Below are 19,151 nucleotides of genomic sequence, written 5' to 3' on the forward strand. Positions count from 1 at the left end.
TCACTTGCTTGTCTTCCTGGCTCATGGTGATGTAGCAAACACACCAAATGCTGACAGCTGAATTCTCCTCCAATCTTCTAGAGGGGCACCCCTCCTCCCCTCTGGACCCATCACGAAGTACAAAGAGTAAAAGGAAAAGCAAAAGACCACTCATTCCAATATCAGCATCAGCCCTATGTTACAAACACACTTAAAAAAGAAAAATAGGTGCTACCAAAAGGGGAATTCCTTAAAAGTAACTATGTGATGCAACACAGCAAGGAGAATGCACTTTGCCAGCTCACAAGCAAGTGTGAGGAATAAGAGACTGAGGAATAAGAGTCTGAGAAAGCCCATAAAACAGTTCTCAACTAGAAAAAAGGAAACAAATGCTTATTACATCTTCATTGATTCAGACAGCTTAAATGTGCCTAAATAGAATAGTCTGGAAAACTGAGAATCTTTTTGAATCAAAATGCCTTCCTCCCAGCTCTCAAACACAATTCCCAGAGAAACCACTTCAACAGTCACTAAAAAGAAAAATGCAAACTTTGACCAAACTAGAATGAAACTCCCAAACACACATAAATACTCTCTCAAAAATAATTTATTCAAATAAAATAAGAGTAAAAAATAGTATTTTCTTTCTAATGAATTCCATTTTCAACCACCCTGAAAGCGCTTGAGTAATGAAGGTTAAGAATACCATACTTTTATTTCTCCAGGGAACCTGGCACAGTAATGGGGGTTAGTGCATGGCAGAATTTTTCCCTCTGTGGCTCTAAAGCCTTGATATCAGGCTGATTTATCTCACCAGGGGTTACTTATTACAACAGGAAATCAAAGTACACGTTACTATCTTTAAGATACACAATACAGTGGTTGTACACCACAAATAATCCATCCACTACAAGCAGCAAGAAAGTAGAGATCCCTCTGCATTATTACCTTTCCTGACTCTTTTAGGGCAGTGGCTGATTATTATTAGTGGTGGTAGGATAAATAATAATCAATTCAATGGGCTACTCACAACACTCCAGAGAATACAGCAAGAGGATATAAGAGCATATAATACGTCCCACAAACATTTAAATATCCAGTACACTAGGAGATGCTGGAAGACAATGACTATCCCTGACCTCATGGAGCTTCTGGTCTAGTTGGGGAGACAGATAAATCAACAGGAATTCAGCGTCATTAGTACCTGACAGTGGTAGGCACAGGCTCCGTGGGAACAGTTGGTGGGTCAGGGAAGGAATGAGTCTAAGCCAAGTCAGAACAAAGGGGAGGAAGCTAGAAGCCAGAATACAACATTTCACCCAAAGCATTGTTATTAAATATAGAAGGACGTACATATAACCTAGCATATTACCCTGGCAGCAGCACGTTCTTACTCAGAATCTTACTATTTTATCTGGTACATTTCTTTACTAACATCCATCCCTTCTTACCCTTTATTCAATTGCCAAGGCTTGTTGGTTCATAATGTGCAACCCTTTCAAGAACCTCTACTGCTCCACGGGTTTGATCCTCAACCACCTATACCTAGATCTCCAAGCCAATAATTTCTTCCCATTTCTAATTATTACATCCCTAAGAGGTGACCTCATCAAGGCACTCCCTGTGTAAATCTCTTACTCTGTTCCACATTATAAACAAATTTAAGCCCAAACCATCCAGCCAGAAACTCAGAGGTTTCTGCCATCTGTGCCCTCCCACCTCTACCCAACCCTCTCACCTAGCAAGCCCCCAACACTATCCTGCTTCTGCCAGGCCAGGCCTCTTCCCTACAGGTCCCCTTGAAAACATCCCCTTCTCTCAGCTTTCAACTTATGCTAATACTGCTCCTGTTGCCCTTTCCTCTCAACCTATCCCAATTCCACCTTCTCTCCAAGGCTCAACACAAAGCCCCCTAACCATCATGCTAATGTCATCCACTTAAAATTCTGTACCCCTTTGTTTCATCTTTTTCTTCCTTTTTAATGTACTGTTTTCTTTAATAATCAGCCCCCACCTTGTATCATCACTTAAGCATTCCACATGTGAACCCAGGATTATAGTAAATTTCTGGTAAACAGAGATTCCTCAAGTTAAATATGATATAAAGTCATCATGGAGAGAAGCCAGCTGGTGGTCAAAAACAAGGCCTCACAGCGGGGCTCCAGCAGATGCCCCCAGGACTCTGGATACAGCCTTCAACACTGCTTCCCCTGATATTCTGTCTGGCTTTCTTCTAAACTGACTCAAAGTGGTCCAATTTACGGGAAGCTGGCCTCTCCATATACTGGGAGGCAAATCTAGATAGGGAGACAAAAATACTATTTAGTGGAAGACTACCCAGGAAGTAAAATTATAATATGAATGTTGCCTGAAGAGTGCCATGTAGGAGGAGGCCAGAGACTTAGGCTGGATCAGCAAGTAATAATCCCCTGGGGCCTCCATCTCCACTGACAAAAAAAAACACCCCAAAACAACTGGGCATTTGTGGCGGTTGCTCCGGACACCATCTGCTTAGAAAACAAGAATACATTCTTACCTCCAGGCTACAACCCCTATTTAGATTACATGCAGATTGCTCTCCTTCAGTCTCTTCTGTAACATGGATTTAAATGTTGTGGATTAGTTTATAATATTAACTTAATCAAAACTGTATCAAGTTATATGCCAGAGATTTGGTGAACGAGATGGAATGCCTGCTCTCCAGGGAGCTTCCAGTCTGCTTGAGGAAAGACAGTAAGCACCTACTAGACAAGTAGCTTTAGTGTGGTATGTGCTATGAAGGTTACAGGCTTATTGTTCATAGATCATAGCAGGACATGGGATAATAAGGTACCTCAAAAACCTTGAAATTTAAGTTTCCTCAGACTGAAATGGGGAAGAAAAAACCCAGCATGCAATAAATTAAGAGTAGCCATTAGTTGCATGTGACTCAGGAATTTGAGAGAGAACAAGTTCAGGGAGGGGGGAGAGGGTAGCTATGGGAGGCAGGACAGTTGGGTGATTCTAACTAAGAAAATGACCTCAGAAGCAGGGGAGAAGGGCTTATACAAAAAATAGGGTGGTTAAGAATTTGAGGATGTTTACTCAATGCTATTCCAGGAAAAAAGGGAAACAAACCATCCAGATACTAGAATTACTCTCTGTGGTGGAAGCGGGACCATTTATCAGGCCATAAAACTCTACAGCTATAATAAGGATTATACCCTAGTGGTTTTAATTATCTTATGGCTCATATGCAGAAAGGCTGGTTTCCTATTCAAAGTGTCAATTATATCCACTATGTTTTCATTCTTATTTATTTCACTTTCAAGAAGTTCTAGGGAAGCAGATTTGGCTCAACTGATAAAGCATCCACCTACCACATAGGAGGTCCAAGGTTCAAACCCCGGGCCTCCTGACCCGTGTGATGAGCTGGCCCACGCACAGTGCTGATGCGCACAATGAGTGCCGTGCCAGGCAGGTGTGGGGAGCCCCACGCACAAGGAGTGCACCCCATAAGGAGAGCTGCCCCGCGCAAGAAAAAAAAAGCGCAGCCTGTCCAGGAGTGGTGCCTCGCACACACGAGAGCTGATGCAGCAAGATGACGCAACAAAAAGAGACACAGATTCCCAATGCAGCTGACAAGAATACAAGCGGACACAGAAGAACACACAGCAAATAGACACAGAGAGCAGACAACTAGGGTGGGGGGAAAGGGAGAGAAATAAATAAACCATAAGTCCTTAAAAAAAAAAGTTCTAGAAGGTACCCAATTAAAGTCTTCTACACACTTTTATGTCTGTATCCCCTAATACAAAGCTATGTTACATAACCTATTGCATGAGTATATATCCCAGTATATACTTAGTTTTTATACACTGTATCCTATGCTCACTGAGTTTTATAGAATGTAAGAAGCTTTCACTTTAATATCTAATTGACCTTTAACTGGAATAAGTTCTATTACATTAGCTTTAAATTTATTGGTCTCCTGTTCTGTCAAACAGTAAATAATCTAATACCGAATTGTGCTATATTTAAAAATGTATGTTCAAAAACCATGTGGTCTTACATAAAGCTAAAAATATTTGTAATGAGTATCTCTTTCTGTTTTTGCTTGCTAGGTTCACATAGTTTGGAACATTATTTCAATACTAATTATTAATTTGACTCTAAATTATTGATCATAAAACTCCTCTCCCCCAAATAAGATAAATTACATTTTCTTAATAGGTCACCTTCTTGTCTTCTATGGCTTATACCTCACAATAATTTTCTGTCCCCTAAATGAATGTGAAGGGAACCCAGCTGGTTTCTTATCTCAGTTCTGAAAGCAAACATTATTCGCCTACATAGGAAGTTTACAAACTGGGAACATTATCTAATTCATATGCTCACAGAGATGGTCTAAAAATACTAGTGTAGGTATACCTCAAATTCAGATTTTTTTCCTCAATTTAACCAAAAGATTATACCTGGTGGAAAAAAGTGACAAATTTGACTTAACTAGCAACTAGTTTAAATCTTAAGTGTTAAAATTTTAACTTTTTCTAAATGTTTCAACAAAAAAATGGGACTTTAAAAAATGTTCTTCTTTTTTTTTTTAAGATTTATTTTTATTTATTTAATTCCCCTCCCCTCCCCCGTTTGTCTGTTCTCTGTGTCTATTTGCTGCGTCTTGTTTCTTTGTCCACTTCTGTTGTGTCAGCAGCACGGGAAGTGTGGGCGGCGCCATTCCTGGGCAGGCTGCACTTTCTTTCGCGCTGGGTGGCTCTCCTTTCGGGTGCACTCCTTGCGCGTGGGGCTCCCCTATGCGGGGGACACCCCTGTGTGGCACAGCACTCCTTGCCCGCATAAGCGCTTGCTCGTGGGTCAGCTCCACACAGGTCAGGGAGGCCTGGGGTTTGAACCGTGGACCTCCCATGTGGTAGACGGACGCCCTAACCACTGGGCCAAAGTCCGTTTCCCTAAAAAATATGTTCTTAATGTCATTGTTTAAAGAAAATGGTGCCCAAGCTTTTATAGAACCTTTGGGAAGACATCATGAGTGAAAATATTCAATAGAAAAGAGTTTATAACAATAAAGAACAACCAAAAGAAAAAAATATTATGGGAACTACCCAGATAACCATAATCATAGTATTTACTCCTGTAAACATTACTAATTACTAACTAATAAATTTCATGTGCTGTAACACCTTTTAGCTCACTGATAATTCTTTTTATATTATTTTTGAACCCAGACTAAAAAGTCAATAGCAGGAAGCAGATGTGGCTCAAGCAACTGGGCAGCAGCCTCCCACATGGGAAGTCCCAGGTTCAGTTCTCAGTGCCTCCTAAAGACAACAAACAGACACCAAAACAAGCAGGCGCCGCCAAAAGCAGATGCCACAACCAACAAGACACAGCAATAAGCAGACACCAGAATCAGGAGACACTGCAACCAAAAGACACAACTGTCGTAACAGCAGGGAGCGGAAGTGGCTCAAGCAGTTGGGCACTCACCTCCCACATAGAAGGTCCCAGGTTCAGTTCCCGGTAACTCCTAAAGAAGATGAGCAGAAAACAAGCAGAAAGACTAGGGAGCCATCTTGGATGGGGAGTGGGGGATGGGGATAAAAATAATTTTTAAAAATGTTTTACTTTTTTTAAAAAGTCAATAGCAGCATTTTCCAAGATTTCGAAGAATTTATAAATTTAAGGTGTTCTGACTGAATCACAAGCAGTTCCCAATTGCCAATTTCTAGATAATCCAATTGCTGCCTATGAATTGAAGACAATCCATTAAACTAGTCAGGTCTCTATAATTGCGATTCAACTAAAGGGTAAGCAAATGAGGAAGAGCAGCCATGACAAAACATTCTGATTATTTGTATCTGGAATGTATTTTTTTAAAACTCCCCTTGATCCATGCAGTGTGACACTGCTCCAAGGTGTATTCACCATATGCAATGAATGTGCCTTACTGATGAAAGCGGATGGTGATGGGGGAGGGGGGATGTGGGGGGGTGTTATATGGGAACCCCTCATGTTTTTTAACATAACATTTTGTATGGTCTGTTTATCTTTTTAAAAAGAAAAAAAAATAATTTAAAAAAAAAAACAATTAAAAAAAAAAACTTCCCCTTGACATGGGATAAATGAATTCATGCCCAAACAATAAAACTTTCAGTCACTATGGCCTCCAATCTTGAGCCTGTAACCTCTATTTGCATCCACTCAGAATTCCTTTCTATTGGATCTATATGCTCAGGTATGGAAAGATGTAAAAAGGAGAGGGAAACAAAGTATAGAGGGAAAAAAACAAGCTATAGACCCATTTACATATAAAAGGGGGAGGGGAGAGAATACATACACCAAATGCTTGGTATATTCATGGAAAATTTCTAGAACAGACAAAAAAGGTAAACAGTGGTTATCTCTGGAGAATGGGACCAAAGTGTTCCATACAGAATGGGTTGGGAACTTTTAATTCTCTTTGTGAGCTTTTAAATGATTTTAATTTTTTACCATTATCTGTCTTAAACTTAAAATAATAAAGATTTAAATTACAAAACCTTCTTTCCTACTCCTCACCCTATATAATAAAAGACCCCATGTGATACACCAGCCTAAAATGAGTGGCCATCAATAAACTATCTTCCATCTCCTTCCTGAGATGGGGTATCAAAGTTCTTAAAAAAATAGCTGATTGAAAGGTGCAGGAGAAAAACTGGGAACAGTTAAGAGGATAATGCTATAAAATACTATTATCACCTGCTCTGCCTGATTAGGTTATAATGAACATAAAAGCCAAAGTTTTCAAAAGATAGAAGAGTAGCCTGTGCCAATGAGAGGTCACTAAAAATGTGTGCAATAAGAACAGAAATAAATGACCCAGGCAGGAAAACTAGGGTCCAAACTACCTTTGAATAAAAACTTCAACTCCTTAACTATTTCAAAAGTAGTACTATACTGGAAAAAAAATTTAAAAGCTACACTCCAGAGATGGCTAGTAAATATGCTATTCTCTCCACCACAGCAGTCATAGTTAATTAGGACATTTTTTTTTGGCACAAGCTCAGACATATGACTTCAGCATCCTTCTTAACACAGTGCTACCACCCAATCAGAATTCGTACAAAAGATTAAGCCTACTTTGCCCCACATGTCCTGTTCATTTCCTGAAACATCTGATAATTTATCAAGGAAGACTAAAATTCAGAATATATGAAAATGAAAAGTTTATTTTCTAAAGCATTTCACTCAGAAAGTTTTTGGGGAGTGGACAGAGCTCAGTGGTTGAGCACCTGCTTCTCATGTACGAGGTTACAAAGTCCTGGGTTCAATCTCTGGTACCTCCTTAAAAAAAAAAAAAATTGGATTTTATCCTGCCTTGGAGACTATACACAAATCGTCAGGTCAAATTCAAAAAGTTAATTAAAGAATGCTCCTTTAGAAAAACTAAGTATTAACAGAAGAGTTTCTGAACATAAGGGTAAGGATGGGCAAGGAATCTACAACCCATTATTCCACTCTTGATAAATGTAAAGTGTCTACAGGATAATTTTTAAAGAATTTTAAATGCGCAAACCAGATGTTCTTATATGGGGAATATGAAGCAGCTTCTGCAGAAACTAGACTCAACCAGCTGATGACAATTACACTGCACACAGACTGAAAGACAGCTGTTTCTGAAGAACTTTGTGCCTTGATTATAGGTGGTTGTCAAAAACCATTAGTTACCACTAACCATTTTTAAATACTATTAAAAAAAAAAAGGGAGACTCCCAATGTTGTACATTAGAACATCAATATGACACGCTTAACAAAAACTACACTTACACATCATCTGAATTACATATCGTATTAGTTTCCTAGCTACTAAAACAAATACCATACAATAGGCTGGCTTAACACTAGGAATTCACTGGCTCATGGTTTCAGAGACTAGAAGGCTTGCTTCCTCACGGGGTCAGTAACTTCCGGCTGGCTGGCAGTCTTTGGGGTTCCTCGGCTTTTCTGTCACATGGCAAAGCACATGCAGCATCTTCTTTCTCTTCTGGATTCCAATGACTTCCAATGACTTCTTCTGACTGCTTGCTCCCCATGGCTTCCTCTTCCATGCCCAATTTCCTTTGTTTATAAGGACTTCAGCCATATTAGATTAAGGGCCACCCTCATTCAATTTGGGCACACTTAACTAATAGCATTTTAGGAAAGGTCTCATTTTCAAATGGGTTCATACACACAAAACCAGGGGTTGGAAACTAAACACACCTTTTGTGGGAGATATGATTCAATCCCCAACACTTACGAAAACAAACATCTCATCAGAACTGTACAAGTCTTGTTATTATAGAAGAGAAATATAACATAATCTTAAAACCAAGCAGCAGGACTTGGGAAGTGTTCTCTGAGGCTAAAGCTGAAAGAGTCTCACACCACCAAATATATCTACAGAAAATCTTCCCAAAAGAAACTCAGAGAAATGATAATTGTATTGGTAAAGGAGTTTTCAAATATAATTAACCCACCTTTCTTGATATTAAAGATGAATACACTGAATTCTGGAGACGTTAAGCTGCTTGAGCAAATTTGCACAGCTGGGTCTAGGGCAAAATCAGGAGCAAAACCAAAGACTCAGTTCCCAAAGCAGGCACGCATCTCCTTCCAGGTGCCTTCAACCTGGCTTCCCCCTCCTGGACATCCACTGGGATTTAGAAAGAGATTTACTCTAAGATTAAACCCATTCACTACATTATCAAGGAGCAGATAACTAAAATGTAATCAATGAATATTCTGTCAACCAGGAAACTGAAACATAGTTTCCTAGCAGGCTGAGATGAAGATGGTTGCAACTGCTACTGCTGCCTGCTAGAGCATATAAAAAGGTAGGGCTGGAAGCAGAGTGTGTTAGTAGTAACTCTCTGAGCACTGCCACAAGGGTATGAGTCCTTTGACCAGCGGGCACTGACTTCTAACTGGATGGCACATACACTCCCCACTTGGGCAGAAATGACGCCCCGCCGTTTCCTTATGCATGTCCCCTTACACGGGCCTTCTTAACTTGGGCAGGCACGACTACTTAGGTGTGCTCTCCTAGGTATATAGGTTCCCACAGTACACATCCTATTCCCAAAGGGATCTAGGAACCAGTTTAAGAACCACTGCCCTCAGGCTACCCAACTCCCTGTATTTATCAAACTTTCCACTTTCAACTTGATTTCTCAGGTTCCTACCAGAAATGAAACTCAGTCACCAGCAGAAACAAACAATGGGTTGACCAGGAAATTCTGTGTCTCACTATAAATGAGGAATCAGCAAACTACAGCTCACTGGCCCAATCTGGTCAACAGACTTTTTCTACAGCCCCTGAAATAAAAATGACCTCTACATTTTGAAATGGCTGGGGGGGGCAGGGGGGGGAGGAGCAGAGTTTCAAAAAAACACATTTCATGAAACATGAAAATTACATAAAATTCAAATACAAACGTCCATGAATAAAGTTTTATTGTAACACAGCCAACTCATTCTTTTACCTTTTGTCTACAATTGCTTTTGTACTTATACTGACAGAGACAGGTAGCTGCAACAGAAACAGAGACTGTATGGCCCAGAGCCTAAAATATTTACTCTCTGGCCCTTTATAGGAAAAGTTGCTGGTCCTGCTATAAATCAACAGACTGGCAGTGTAATGTTTATAAAGGAGCATTATATGTGTTTAGTTAAATTGTGATTTATTTACCAGATCCTGGGCAACTAAAAAGTAACTTAAAGCTTACAAAGTTATGCATCAGACAAACTCACTCCTAGGAAGTCCCTAAGTAGAACACAATCAAGAATCCAAAGGAAAAAGGGGGAGTAGGAGTAGGAGCAACCAAAATAAAAGACCACATCTTAAAACCCACTAATTTTTCTCAAAGGAAAACCCATTAGGTGTCTACTTGGGGCCAGTGTACAGAAAGCTATAAAAACTTCTAAAACAAGCTTATCTGATTTTCAAGTCAATAACCAATAAGCAGAAAAATGACTGTTCTAAGCAGGCATTTTAACCACAATACATAGTTAAGAGTGACTGCAAAACAATCAAAGAGAAACCATAAAAAGCAGTCACCAGAGTTAAACAACGGAAATCCAAGGATATGCTTAAGGGAATCCACTGAACCCCTGAAATGCATTATTTCTGTACAACCCACATTTTGTGGAGAGAGGATCCACAGGTTTTAAATCTTGAAGGTCCCTTGACCTTTACAAAAAATTACAAACCACCCATACTCAGCCTACACATCTTAAGTGCATCATTAGATTTCAATACTGAAATAACTGAGACTCACAAAGATGACCATTAGTAATCAAAAAAAAAATTAAATCATGTTACTGTACTTTGCAAAACAAAGGCAAACCATGCAGTTCAGCCTCGATCAACTTGCTAACCTTCCCATATCTTGCTTCTTACCCTGAAGAAAGGAGTAAGGAAAAAAATGACCACTTTTTCAGTTCAGACCCTCACCACTGAAATCATCATTTAAAATAACATCTTAGAAATTGGAAGCTGCCATGAATTTTCAAATTAATAAAATCTCCTGTGCTGACATTACAAATGATCAATATTAAAAAAGTATTTTTGCCTGTTTTGAGTGCTTTCAAAACAAGAGAAGTCTGTAGTTTAATTCTCTCAACAAATATGCCCAAAAGAATCTAAGGTTTTAAAAAATAAACTTACATCAACTGTTCCCAATCACCTAGCTATATGTATTGGCTCTACGTACAGAACCAAAAGAAAAAAATTAATTCTGGACTGGTTTTAGAGCAATCAAAACTTTAGTCTTTGAACATGTGTAAGAGTGCACATCATATATGCCATGGATCTACCATTTAATAAAGAATTAAAAATGAAAATATAGTCCTTCCCCACTAAGCTTTCAACTCCAAGTCTGACAGTCTTTGCATTTGTTGCTTTCAAGGCAAGAAAAGACATCCTTAATAAAATTCAAGTCCAAGGCTAGATAAGAACATGACTGAGCCTAAGTTCAATCTCCTCTTAGGCTAATTAGAATTTTGCTATTCCATAGCACTCAACCCCAGTTAACCTTAGAGACAAAGTGTCATTTCCACTCACAGGTAAATAGATCCTCCAAAGCTATTCTTCCTTTATTAGGATTACAGAGTCACTCCATCAGAGTCCACCAATTGTGAATACATCACAATATATGCCCTTATGGCCACAGACCAATATTTTCGCAGGGGAAGTACACTAGGCAAATGACAAGACTCTCAAGTCTCAGATTTCTGATATATTCTAGATCTATCTGTATCAACAGAAGATATTATACAAATTTCAAATCCATGATCACTTATATAAAGAGCGAAAAGATAGTGAAAATGGAGAAAACAGACTGAATAAAACTTCACAGGAAACAGCTTACATGTCTCAGGAATCAAGACTTTCCCAATTGAGATGCCTACTAGAATTCTACTACCTTCCAAAAAATTAATGACTCCAAGCAAAAATACCCTTTTTTTTTTAATGGTGCTATTGAATATGGTGCAAATTTTCTGAGTTACAGGCTTGGGTGGGGAGGAAGGAAGTTTAAAACTGGCAGAGAATTCTCACTGTTTTGGTTTTTTTTTTTTAAGATTTATTTTATTTATTTCTCTCCCCATCCCCTCCCCCAAGTTATCTGCTCTCTGTGTCCATTCGCTGTGTGTTCTTCTGTGAGTGCTTCTATCCTTATCAGCGGAACCAGGAATCTGTGTTTCTTTGTGTTTATCATCTTGTTGCGTCAGCTCTCTGTGTGTGCGGCGCCATTCTTGGGCAGGCTGCACCTTCTTTCGTGCTGGGCGGCTCTCCTTACGGGTGCACTCCTTGCACGCAGGGCTTCCCTATGCGGGGGATACCCCTGCGTGGCACAGCACTCCTTGCGCACATCAGCACTGTGCATGGGCCAGCTCCACACGGGTCAAGGAGGCCCGGGGTTTGAACCACGGACCTCCCATGTGGTAGACGGATGCCCTATCCATTGGGCCAAGTCCGCTTCCCATCACTGTTTTAACAAGACAAACTTTTTTATGAAAATCCATATTATAAGAACAAGATGTATTGGCTAAGATTTTTATAATGTCCTAGGTTTTTCGCCAGAGGAAATCTATTTTATCAATGCTGCAGAAAAACAGGGTTTACAATGCAAATTCTGACAGACCATTAACTGTGATGATGTTAACAGGTGCATCATAATACTAAACGACAGGAAGGTTAGGAAAGCAGAATTGTAATAGATTCATAAGCCGCCGCCTCCTCACTCCCTTCTATAAAACTCTAAAGATGTGGAATATGATCAGTACTTGATGTCTTGATGTTTGCAGTTCCAACCACCTCAGGACTCAAACAAGGATTTCATAACTCTTTTCCCAATTAGTCTGTGAATAAATATTTCAGACAAAGGAATTTCCTTTAGGCACTTTTCAAAGAGACCACCTCCAAATCTAAGACTTTCAAATTACAATGCTATTTTGATTTCAGCTTTTTTTTTTAATCCAGCCATGATTTCCTAAGGCTTGCCTCCTCAGCATCAGATGTTCTGTTACAGTCTATTTGAGAGAAATAACCAGATATAAAGCATGGTTCTCCACTGGACAGAGGTCTGGACAAAGCCACTCTGGTATATTTTGGAACCAACTGGGTAAATCGGAATGTTTTAGTAGTGGATGAGATGAAAATTTACCAAATCGACAGAAAAAGCTCCTTACACATACAACATGATTTAAAACACACACATAAATGCACGGAAAATTATATGAAAAAGTGATACAGTGGTGATATCTGGGTGGTGGGAATATCTTATATTTGTTTCTCTGTATTTTCTAATTGTCAACTATGTGCATGTACCACCACTTCTGTAATACTTTAAAGTACAAAGAGCTACTTCAAGTCAAAATCAATATTTATTCAGACACATGGTCATCTGTTTTCATTCTCACCAAGTCCTCCAAGTTTTTTTTCAGTTAGTCCTTCTCCCTCAATCCTCTAAGCAACAATTAATATTTCTAAAATACAACACTTCCTCAAATATTTTCTCTCTCTGACCTAACTCTTGGCACAGGTATTATTTTTCATGTCTTCCCTTTACTCTTTCAACTTCGGTAATTAATATAAAAAATAAAACACTAGTTTACAGACTGAAACCTGTCAAGTGATAAAGGGGGAAATAATAAGGGTTATCTTTGCCTTTTAAATGAACAACTATGGAGCTTTGTCAAAGCTTAAATTTCTATGGTAACCCACTCAACTTTTCTTACCAGAAAGCAGACAATGATCTTAAGATAGAATCAAGTTCAAGTTCCACTGCATGTTTAGGCAACTCTGCTAGTATAGGGATGAGAGGAGAGATGAAGGAAGTAAAGAGATGTTCACTTAAACAGCTGAAAATTGTATTTGTTTTAGACATTACAATGAAAATCCTATGTCAAAACACACAAAAAATATACAGACTCAAGGAAGATGGCAAGTTACTAACAATCAGAAAGTCATTTGACTTAAAAATGACATTAAAGGAGACTGAGATCGTTAGGATAAAAGAGCAAAAATATTCTGGATGACGGGTATTTGCTAGGAAAGCGCTGCCCACAGACCATCCCATTTAACTCCCCAAGGGATGGTGCCCAACCCCTACCGATTTCTGTATCAAGTGTTAAGTCAGTGCTGGTACTGTTATGCAGAATCCTTTCTTTGAGTAATTGAGTCTTGATTAGTTGTGATTTTATCAAACTGCAGTCTACTACAATAATCTCTAATCATTAGAGGATCACTACCTAACCCAGCTTTCAGGAAATATTTTTCTGTGTATCTAAAAACTAGTTCACTAACATTGAAAGGCATTAGCCTTGAGCTACAAATAGCCAGAGACCTAGCTTTTCACAAAGGGTTTTATGAAAAGGAAAAACAGTTCACCTAATAAAAACCTTTGGGGAAAACCCCTCTAAGCATTGCCATTAATTAGAACCTCAGATCCTTTCCTACTTTCCTAAAAATGTAGCCCTGTCCTAAGTCATTTACGGTTGTTATAATTTTACAAAAAGGACATTTAAATTCCCTCTTGGCCAGGGTACTCTCAGAGCAACAGACCCTCACCCCCGCTGAGGCGAGGCGGAGCGCCTGCCTCCGGGTTACTAGAAAGCCAGTGAAAGCTGCCTTTAAACGGTCTCCGGGTGACAACGCATTCCTAACGGGTTTCGAAGGCTCGTTTAAATCGCCCGCTTTTTTTGTTTGCTCGCTCCATTCACCCGGCCCCGGGACTGCGGCCCACCCCGAGCGCTCGCGGGGAGGAGCCCGGGCTGGGAAAGCCGGGGCTGGGGGTGCCCGGATGGGGGGGGAGGAGTCCAGGGTGAGGGACCCGGTGGTGGGTGAGCCCCGAGAGGGAAGCCTGGGGACCGTGACGGGGAGGGGGCTGAGACAGCCGGGATGGAAGACCCCGGGAGGAGGGAAGCCAGTGGGGGGGGGGGGGGGCTAGGTCGCCGCCCCGCCCCGGAGAACGCTCCGCGCGGCCCCCGCCACTCGCCCGGGTGAGCACAGGGCCGAGGCTTCGCGCGGCGCCGCCCCCTCCCTCCCTCTTCTCCTCCTCCCGAGGCGACAGAAACAACAGCGCGGGAGGAGGGGAAAGTAACTCTCGGCACCTCCGCCGGAATTAGCCCCGGTGCAGTGATGACACCTTCTCGTAGCGCAACCAAGCCCGCTCCCTCCGCAGCGGCGTCCCCGCCGCCGCCCTCTCCATTTGAAAGTGGCCACCCCTCGCCGTCGCCGTCGCCGCCGCTCCTCCCGCCCCGCCGCCGCCAGCTGCACCAATCCGCTCGGCCCCAGTTGCAAATCAAACGCTCTCTAGCATCCAGAAGCCACTTGCGCCGCTGGAAACGGCCGCGCCGTCCCCCTCCCAAATCCCTCCCGGGCGGCACCTTCGGGCTGGGGCGGGCGCGCCGGCGAGAAACGGTTGCGAGATAGGAGCAGCGACGGCGAGCGGCGAGCAGCGCCGAGCGGGCTCGGCTCCCGCTCCCGCCCCCAGACAGTTCTGGAAACTGTGTATCACCTCTGTCACAGGAAGCCATCCGACCAGGAAGGCGGCGCGGAACCAACAAACAAACGCCTGCGGCCGCCCGCCGGAATCTGCGCGGGGACCGCGACCCGCTGCGGGCCGTTCCCGGGGCGGGGGCGCGGCGATCGCCCCCGCGCCACGGGCTTTGTGCGGGACTCCCGCGGCGCGGGCGCGGCGGGCCGGCATCCCCGCCCCCGCAGCCCCCCAGCCCCAGCCCCCTGCGGCGCTGCCGGGACCGTTAGGTGACGCTCTGGCCGCATCCGCGGCCAAGAAGCAGCTTCTCGGCCGCCGCCCGCCTCCATTTCCATACGGGGCCGCCACTCCTCCGACGCCAGAGGCGGGCTACAAAAGTTGGCCCCGGGGCCACCCAGCACCTGTCCACGTGCCGCGGAGGCTCGCTCCCGGCTCTCCCCCCGCCGCCCGCCCTCGACCGCCAGGTCACCTATTACCGGTGGGAGGGGAGAGAAGCTGCTATTTAAACGCCCGCGGAAGTTGAGGCACCCCCACTGGCGGGTGCCGTGCACCTGCCTCCGGCCGCCGCGCTCCGCCACTTTGAGCAGCAGCCGCGTCCTGGGCCCCGCCTCCTGCCCAAAGGCGGGCGGGCGGGGGGAGCGGGAAGGAGGTGGAAAGGATCGAATTTCTCCAGCAAATGGGACCGTTCCGACAGGATTAGGTTCCCCGGTCAACATTCCACATTCCATCCCTCTCCTGCATTTGCAAGCCAGCACCAAACAGCCCGGAAAGCCTGCTGGCTACCGAACAACAGCCCCCAACTCACAAACACACTCACAGGCACAAGACACGTGCACTGAAGGGTTTTGCAACTTGCAGTCCGGGAGAACACACTACACGTTCATTTAAGGCAGCGGGGACTAAGGGACCCCACCCCCACAATTTGCAGACGGTGCCAAAGGTTGCAATTTGGAATCCGTTTTAAGTTCATGATTAATCGGTACTTTGCTCTACCAATGCAACTCCTTCCTAATTTTACCGATGAAGGGTTTTATACTTTCCAGGCAGTCTCGCTACAAGTAAAAGGTCTGATCATTGGCAACCCAATTTGGAAGAATCTAATTGCCAAGCTGTCCCTCCACCCTCTGCTAACTGCCCTTGAATTGATGCAATGAATATTTTGGACATGTGGTGACGCGATGACAACAGCCAAGGCTGCGGCCACCCTACACAGATGTACCTACACACACACCTATGTATGTACAAATATAGGCCCCCTCCCCACACCGTCATACACACTCTGGATTCATATATGTACGCGGACCTGCGTTCTGCCATTGCCATCTGTCTACCAAGTTGCTACTATGCTTTCCACTTTCACGCGGCCCAATGCACTTTGGCTTTTTTTTTTTTAATTAAATAAACTGAAGCCAACTAAACTGGGCTTCTGCTCCTGAACGCGTTTTATTGATGATTCACCTGAAACCCGCATATTCTTCGCAAATCGAAAAGAAGAAAAAGCTCTAAGTCTTCAGTCCCCCCCTACCAAATAGAAAAATAATAATAATAATAAAACTTACTGATCCAACATAGATCAATTCTCAGGAACCAAAATTCATCCTCTCCTCTTGCCCCCGCCCCAGCAATGCCCAAGTTACTGGTGGGATAGTAACGCGGTGCTCGGCGGCTGCCTCCCTCCCTCCTCACTACATATCGAGAACCCAATCTTTTGGCGCCATATTAATGACGTACTAGATTATTTCCACTAGGCAGCGACCTTCGGCATTAAATTACTCTCGAGAACTCCCGAGCAAAGCAACAAAACCATCAAATATGGCTGAGCCTCCTCGGCTCGTCCTGCAGCCGCCGCCACCGCCGCCGCCGCCGCCGCGGGATCGGGACGCGCACACCGACCCACACGCGGACACGCGCGGACACAGGCGCGGCGCGCCCACCCCGCGCGCCCCCCGCGGCCTGCGCGCGTACCTGCTGCGGAGGGGCTCGGCCGAGGCGCTGGGCTCCGCGCCGCCTGCTCGCTCTGCGCCGCATGAGTTCGGGCCGCGGCGGGCGGGGAGCTGGGCCTCTGCTCTGGCCGGCGCTCACACGCCGGGCACTCGCGCACGGAGCCACTCTCGGACAGACATTTGGCTTGTTATGGAGGAAGGACCGTGTGAATCAAACTCATTTCTGGGTCACTGCTGCCACTGGGGGGAGCACTTTAATCCCTTGCCAAAACGAGAGGGTGGGGACGTGAGGGCGGAGGTAGCGCGCCGAGAGCTCTCAGCTCGGAGGGCTTCGTCCCTGATTAACTCTGGACAGCCTTCGCCTCCGCGGGCTCGGCCCTTGAGTGTGCCGGCCTCCGTCCGCCAGGGTAGGAAAGAGCGGCACTCTTCAGATCTTAAAATCGTTTGCTTCTCTGTGAACCTGGAAATTCTTGAGGTGTCTGCAGGCAAGGAGGTGAATTTTTTAAATTACCCCTTCAAACTGCCCCAGTTCCAACTCTTGCTTAACATCGCTACACCTGGAAATGGATTCTTTATATTTTTAGATTATGGAGGTAAAAAACACGGCTATTAAGACGTGTAATTTGGGTGCAAAGTTTTTATTTTTAGGCTGAATGACAAAAGAGGTCCTTTTGTTTTGTGGTAAATTTCAGGGAGTTGTGGATTAGAATGACATTTTCAAATATAGAGGGTCCAGTTCTTGAGCCTGAGCATATCTTTACCTAAATTTAACTCAAACTGATCATTGCAATTATTAATCCATTAGAAAATAGTAATTATTTATAAATTGAAGCCACCTTAATGTATACAGTACTACTGAACTGGACATCTCCTTCCAAATATGAAAATAATTAGCTTAATGCTAATACTGAAGTTGCAGGTTAATATAAAATTAGTCATCAGAGAGTCCCATGGGGGATATTTGTATGTGAAAATGAGGATTACTGATTTTCCACAGAATACAAACTTGATCATTTATGTGGAGGTAAGCATACTTCTTTCATGAACCACCTAAGGAAATAAGGGTGGGTATGACAGTTTCAAAATGAAAAAGACCTGAGTACAGATTAAAATTCCCACTGGGTAAACAGGAATAGTGACCACAAATTACAATATTGAGTATGGAACCCAAGAATTCTGAATATGTTGGGTTTGATTTTACACAAATGCACACCAACCCACATTCAGAACATAAAAACCTGATAAATTTGGCCAAACAAAAATAAATTAGCCTTTCTATTATTTTTCAGAAAACAAAGCCAAAGGAAATCTTAGTTATATTTCCTCCCTCTTCCTCCCATTTCACTAATAAGGAGTACAAAGACTACCTACCAGTCCTATTCATGTGCTCATTTAATCCTGTTCAAAGACATCATTCATGAAAAGCACTGTGTTAACTATCATTAGTAATAGTAGTAGTATTGTGCAACAGTTGTTGTTGTTTTCAGTGGTCTACCCTACAGTAGAAGTAAAACTACACAGGTTTCACAGCTAAACAGACCTGAATTTGCTCTGGCTCTACCAATTCCCAGTTTGTATGACTGTGGGTAAAGTTGCAGAAATCTGCACCTCAGTTTCTTCAGGGGTAGTAAATTAGGGCAACAGCCCCTAACCTGAAGGGTCTTTAAGAGGAATGACATAACCACAGGCACGTAAAAGTACCTAGCAGAAGTTCTGGCACTTGGAGGATATCAAGAGTCTCTTGGTCTTCCCTCCTGTGTCACTTTCTTGGTGTCCCCTCCATGGAAAATTGCAAGTTTTCTAAATTCCAGCCAGCTTTACTTCACTTATTCTTTCTAAAACAATTTTAAAATCACATTTATCACTTACTGTTTTACTTCTTTTATCTCACCATCCTCATGTACTAAACCTCAAGCAACAAAAAGAAAGTATATGAAATAAATGAATGCTAAAAATAGAGAGGTAAAATGGTACACAACTCCCCATGCTGATACATTGATGAGAACTGATGTTCCCTTAATATCCTCTCAACATGCCTTCAGAATACTTAGCAGCTGAGACAATGCCATTAGTAGAAATAGCAGTAGACTAGACGTCAGAAGACTCCCACAAACTCAAAATCTGACCGGGCAAATCTGTTTGAGCCTTAGTTTCCCCAATGTGATGATAGACAAGATGATGTCTAAGTCCCCTTTCCTCTTTAACATTCAGT

At 43.0% G+C, this 19,151-nt stretch overlaps 1 protein-coding gene across 10 annotated transcripts in view; it reads right to left on the minus strand.

Annotated features, from left to right (window-relative positions):
* JADE1 (jade family PHD finger 1) overlaps positions 1–17,326 on the minus strand; it is a 60,306-nt gene extending 42,980 nt beyond the window's left edge. Inside the window, exon 1 of one of the 10 annotated variants that reach the window (XM_004466250.4) lies at positions 16,962–17,326. Coding sequence is in view for 1 of the 10 variants with exons in the window: in XM_012528174.4 (XP_012383628.2) it covers positions 15,018–15,036 (19 nt within the window). In the remaining 9 variants the exon portion in view is untranslated. Of the gene's footprint in view, positions 1–15,017; positions 15,151–15,472; positions 15,609–16,555; positions 16,934–16,961 lie in introns of those variants that run through there. The other 9 variants (XM_071214696.1, XM_071214702.1, XM_071214692.1 and 6 more) reach the window with 9 other exon arrangements.
* Between the last annotated feature and the right edge of the window lie 1,825 nt (positions 17,327–19,151).

The sequence above is a fragment of the Dasypus novemcinctus genome, chromosome 1, assembly GCF_030445035.2.
Source record: "Dasypus novemcinctus isolate mDasNov1 chromosome 1, mDasNov1.1.hap2, whole genome shotgun sequence".
In the NCBI taxonomy this organism is placed as follows: Eukaryota; Metazoa; Chordata; class Mammalia; order Cingulata; family Dasypodidae; genus Dasypus; species Dasypus novemcinctus.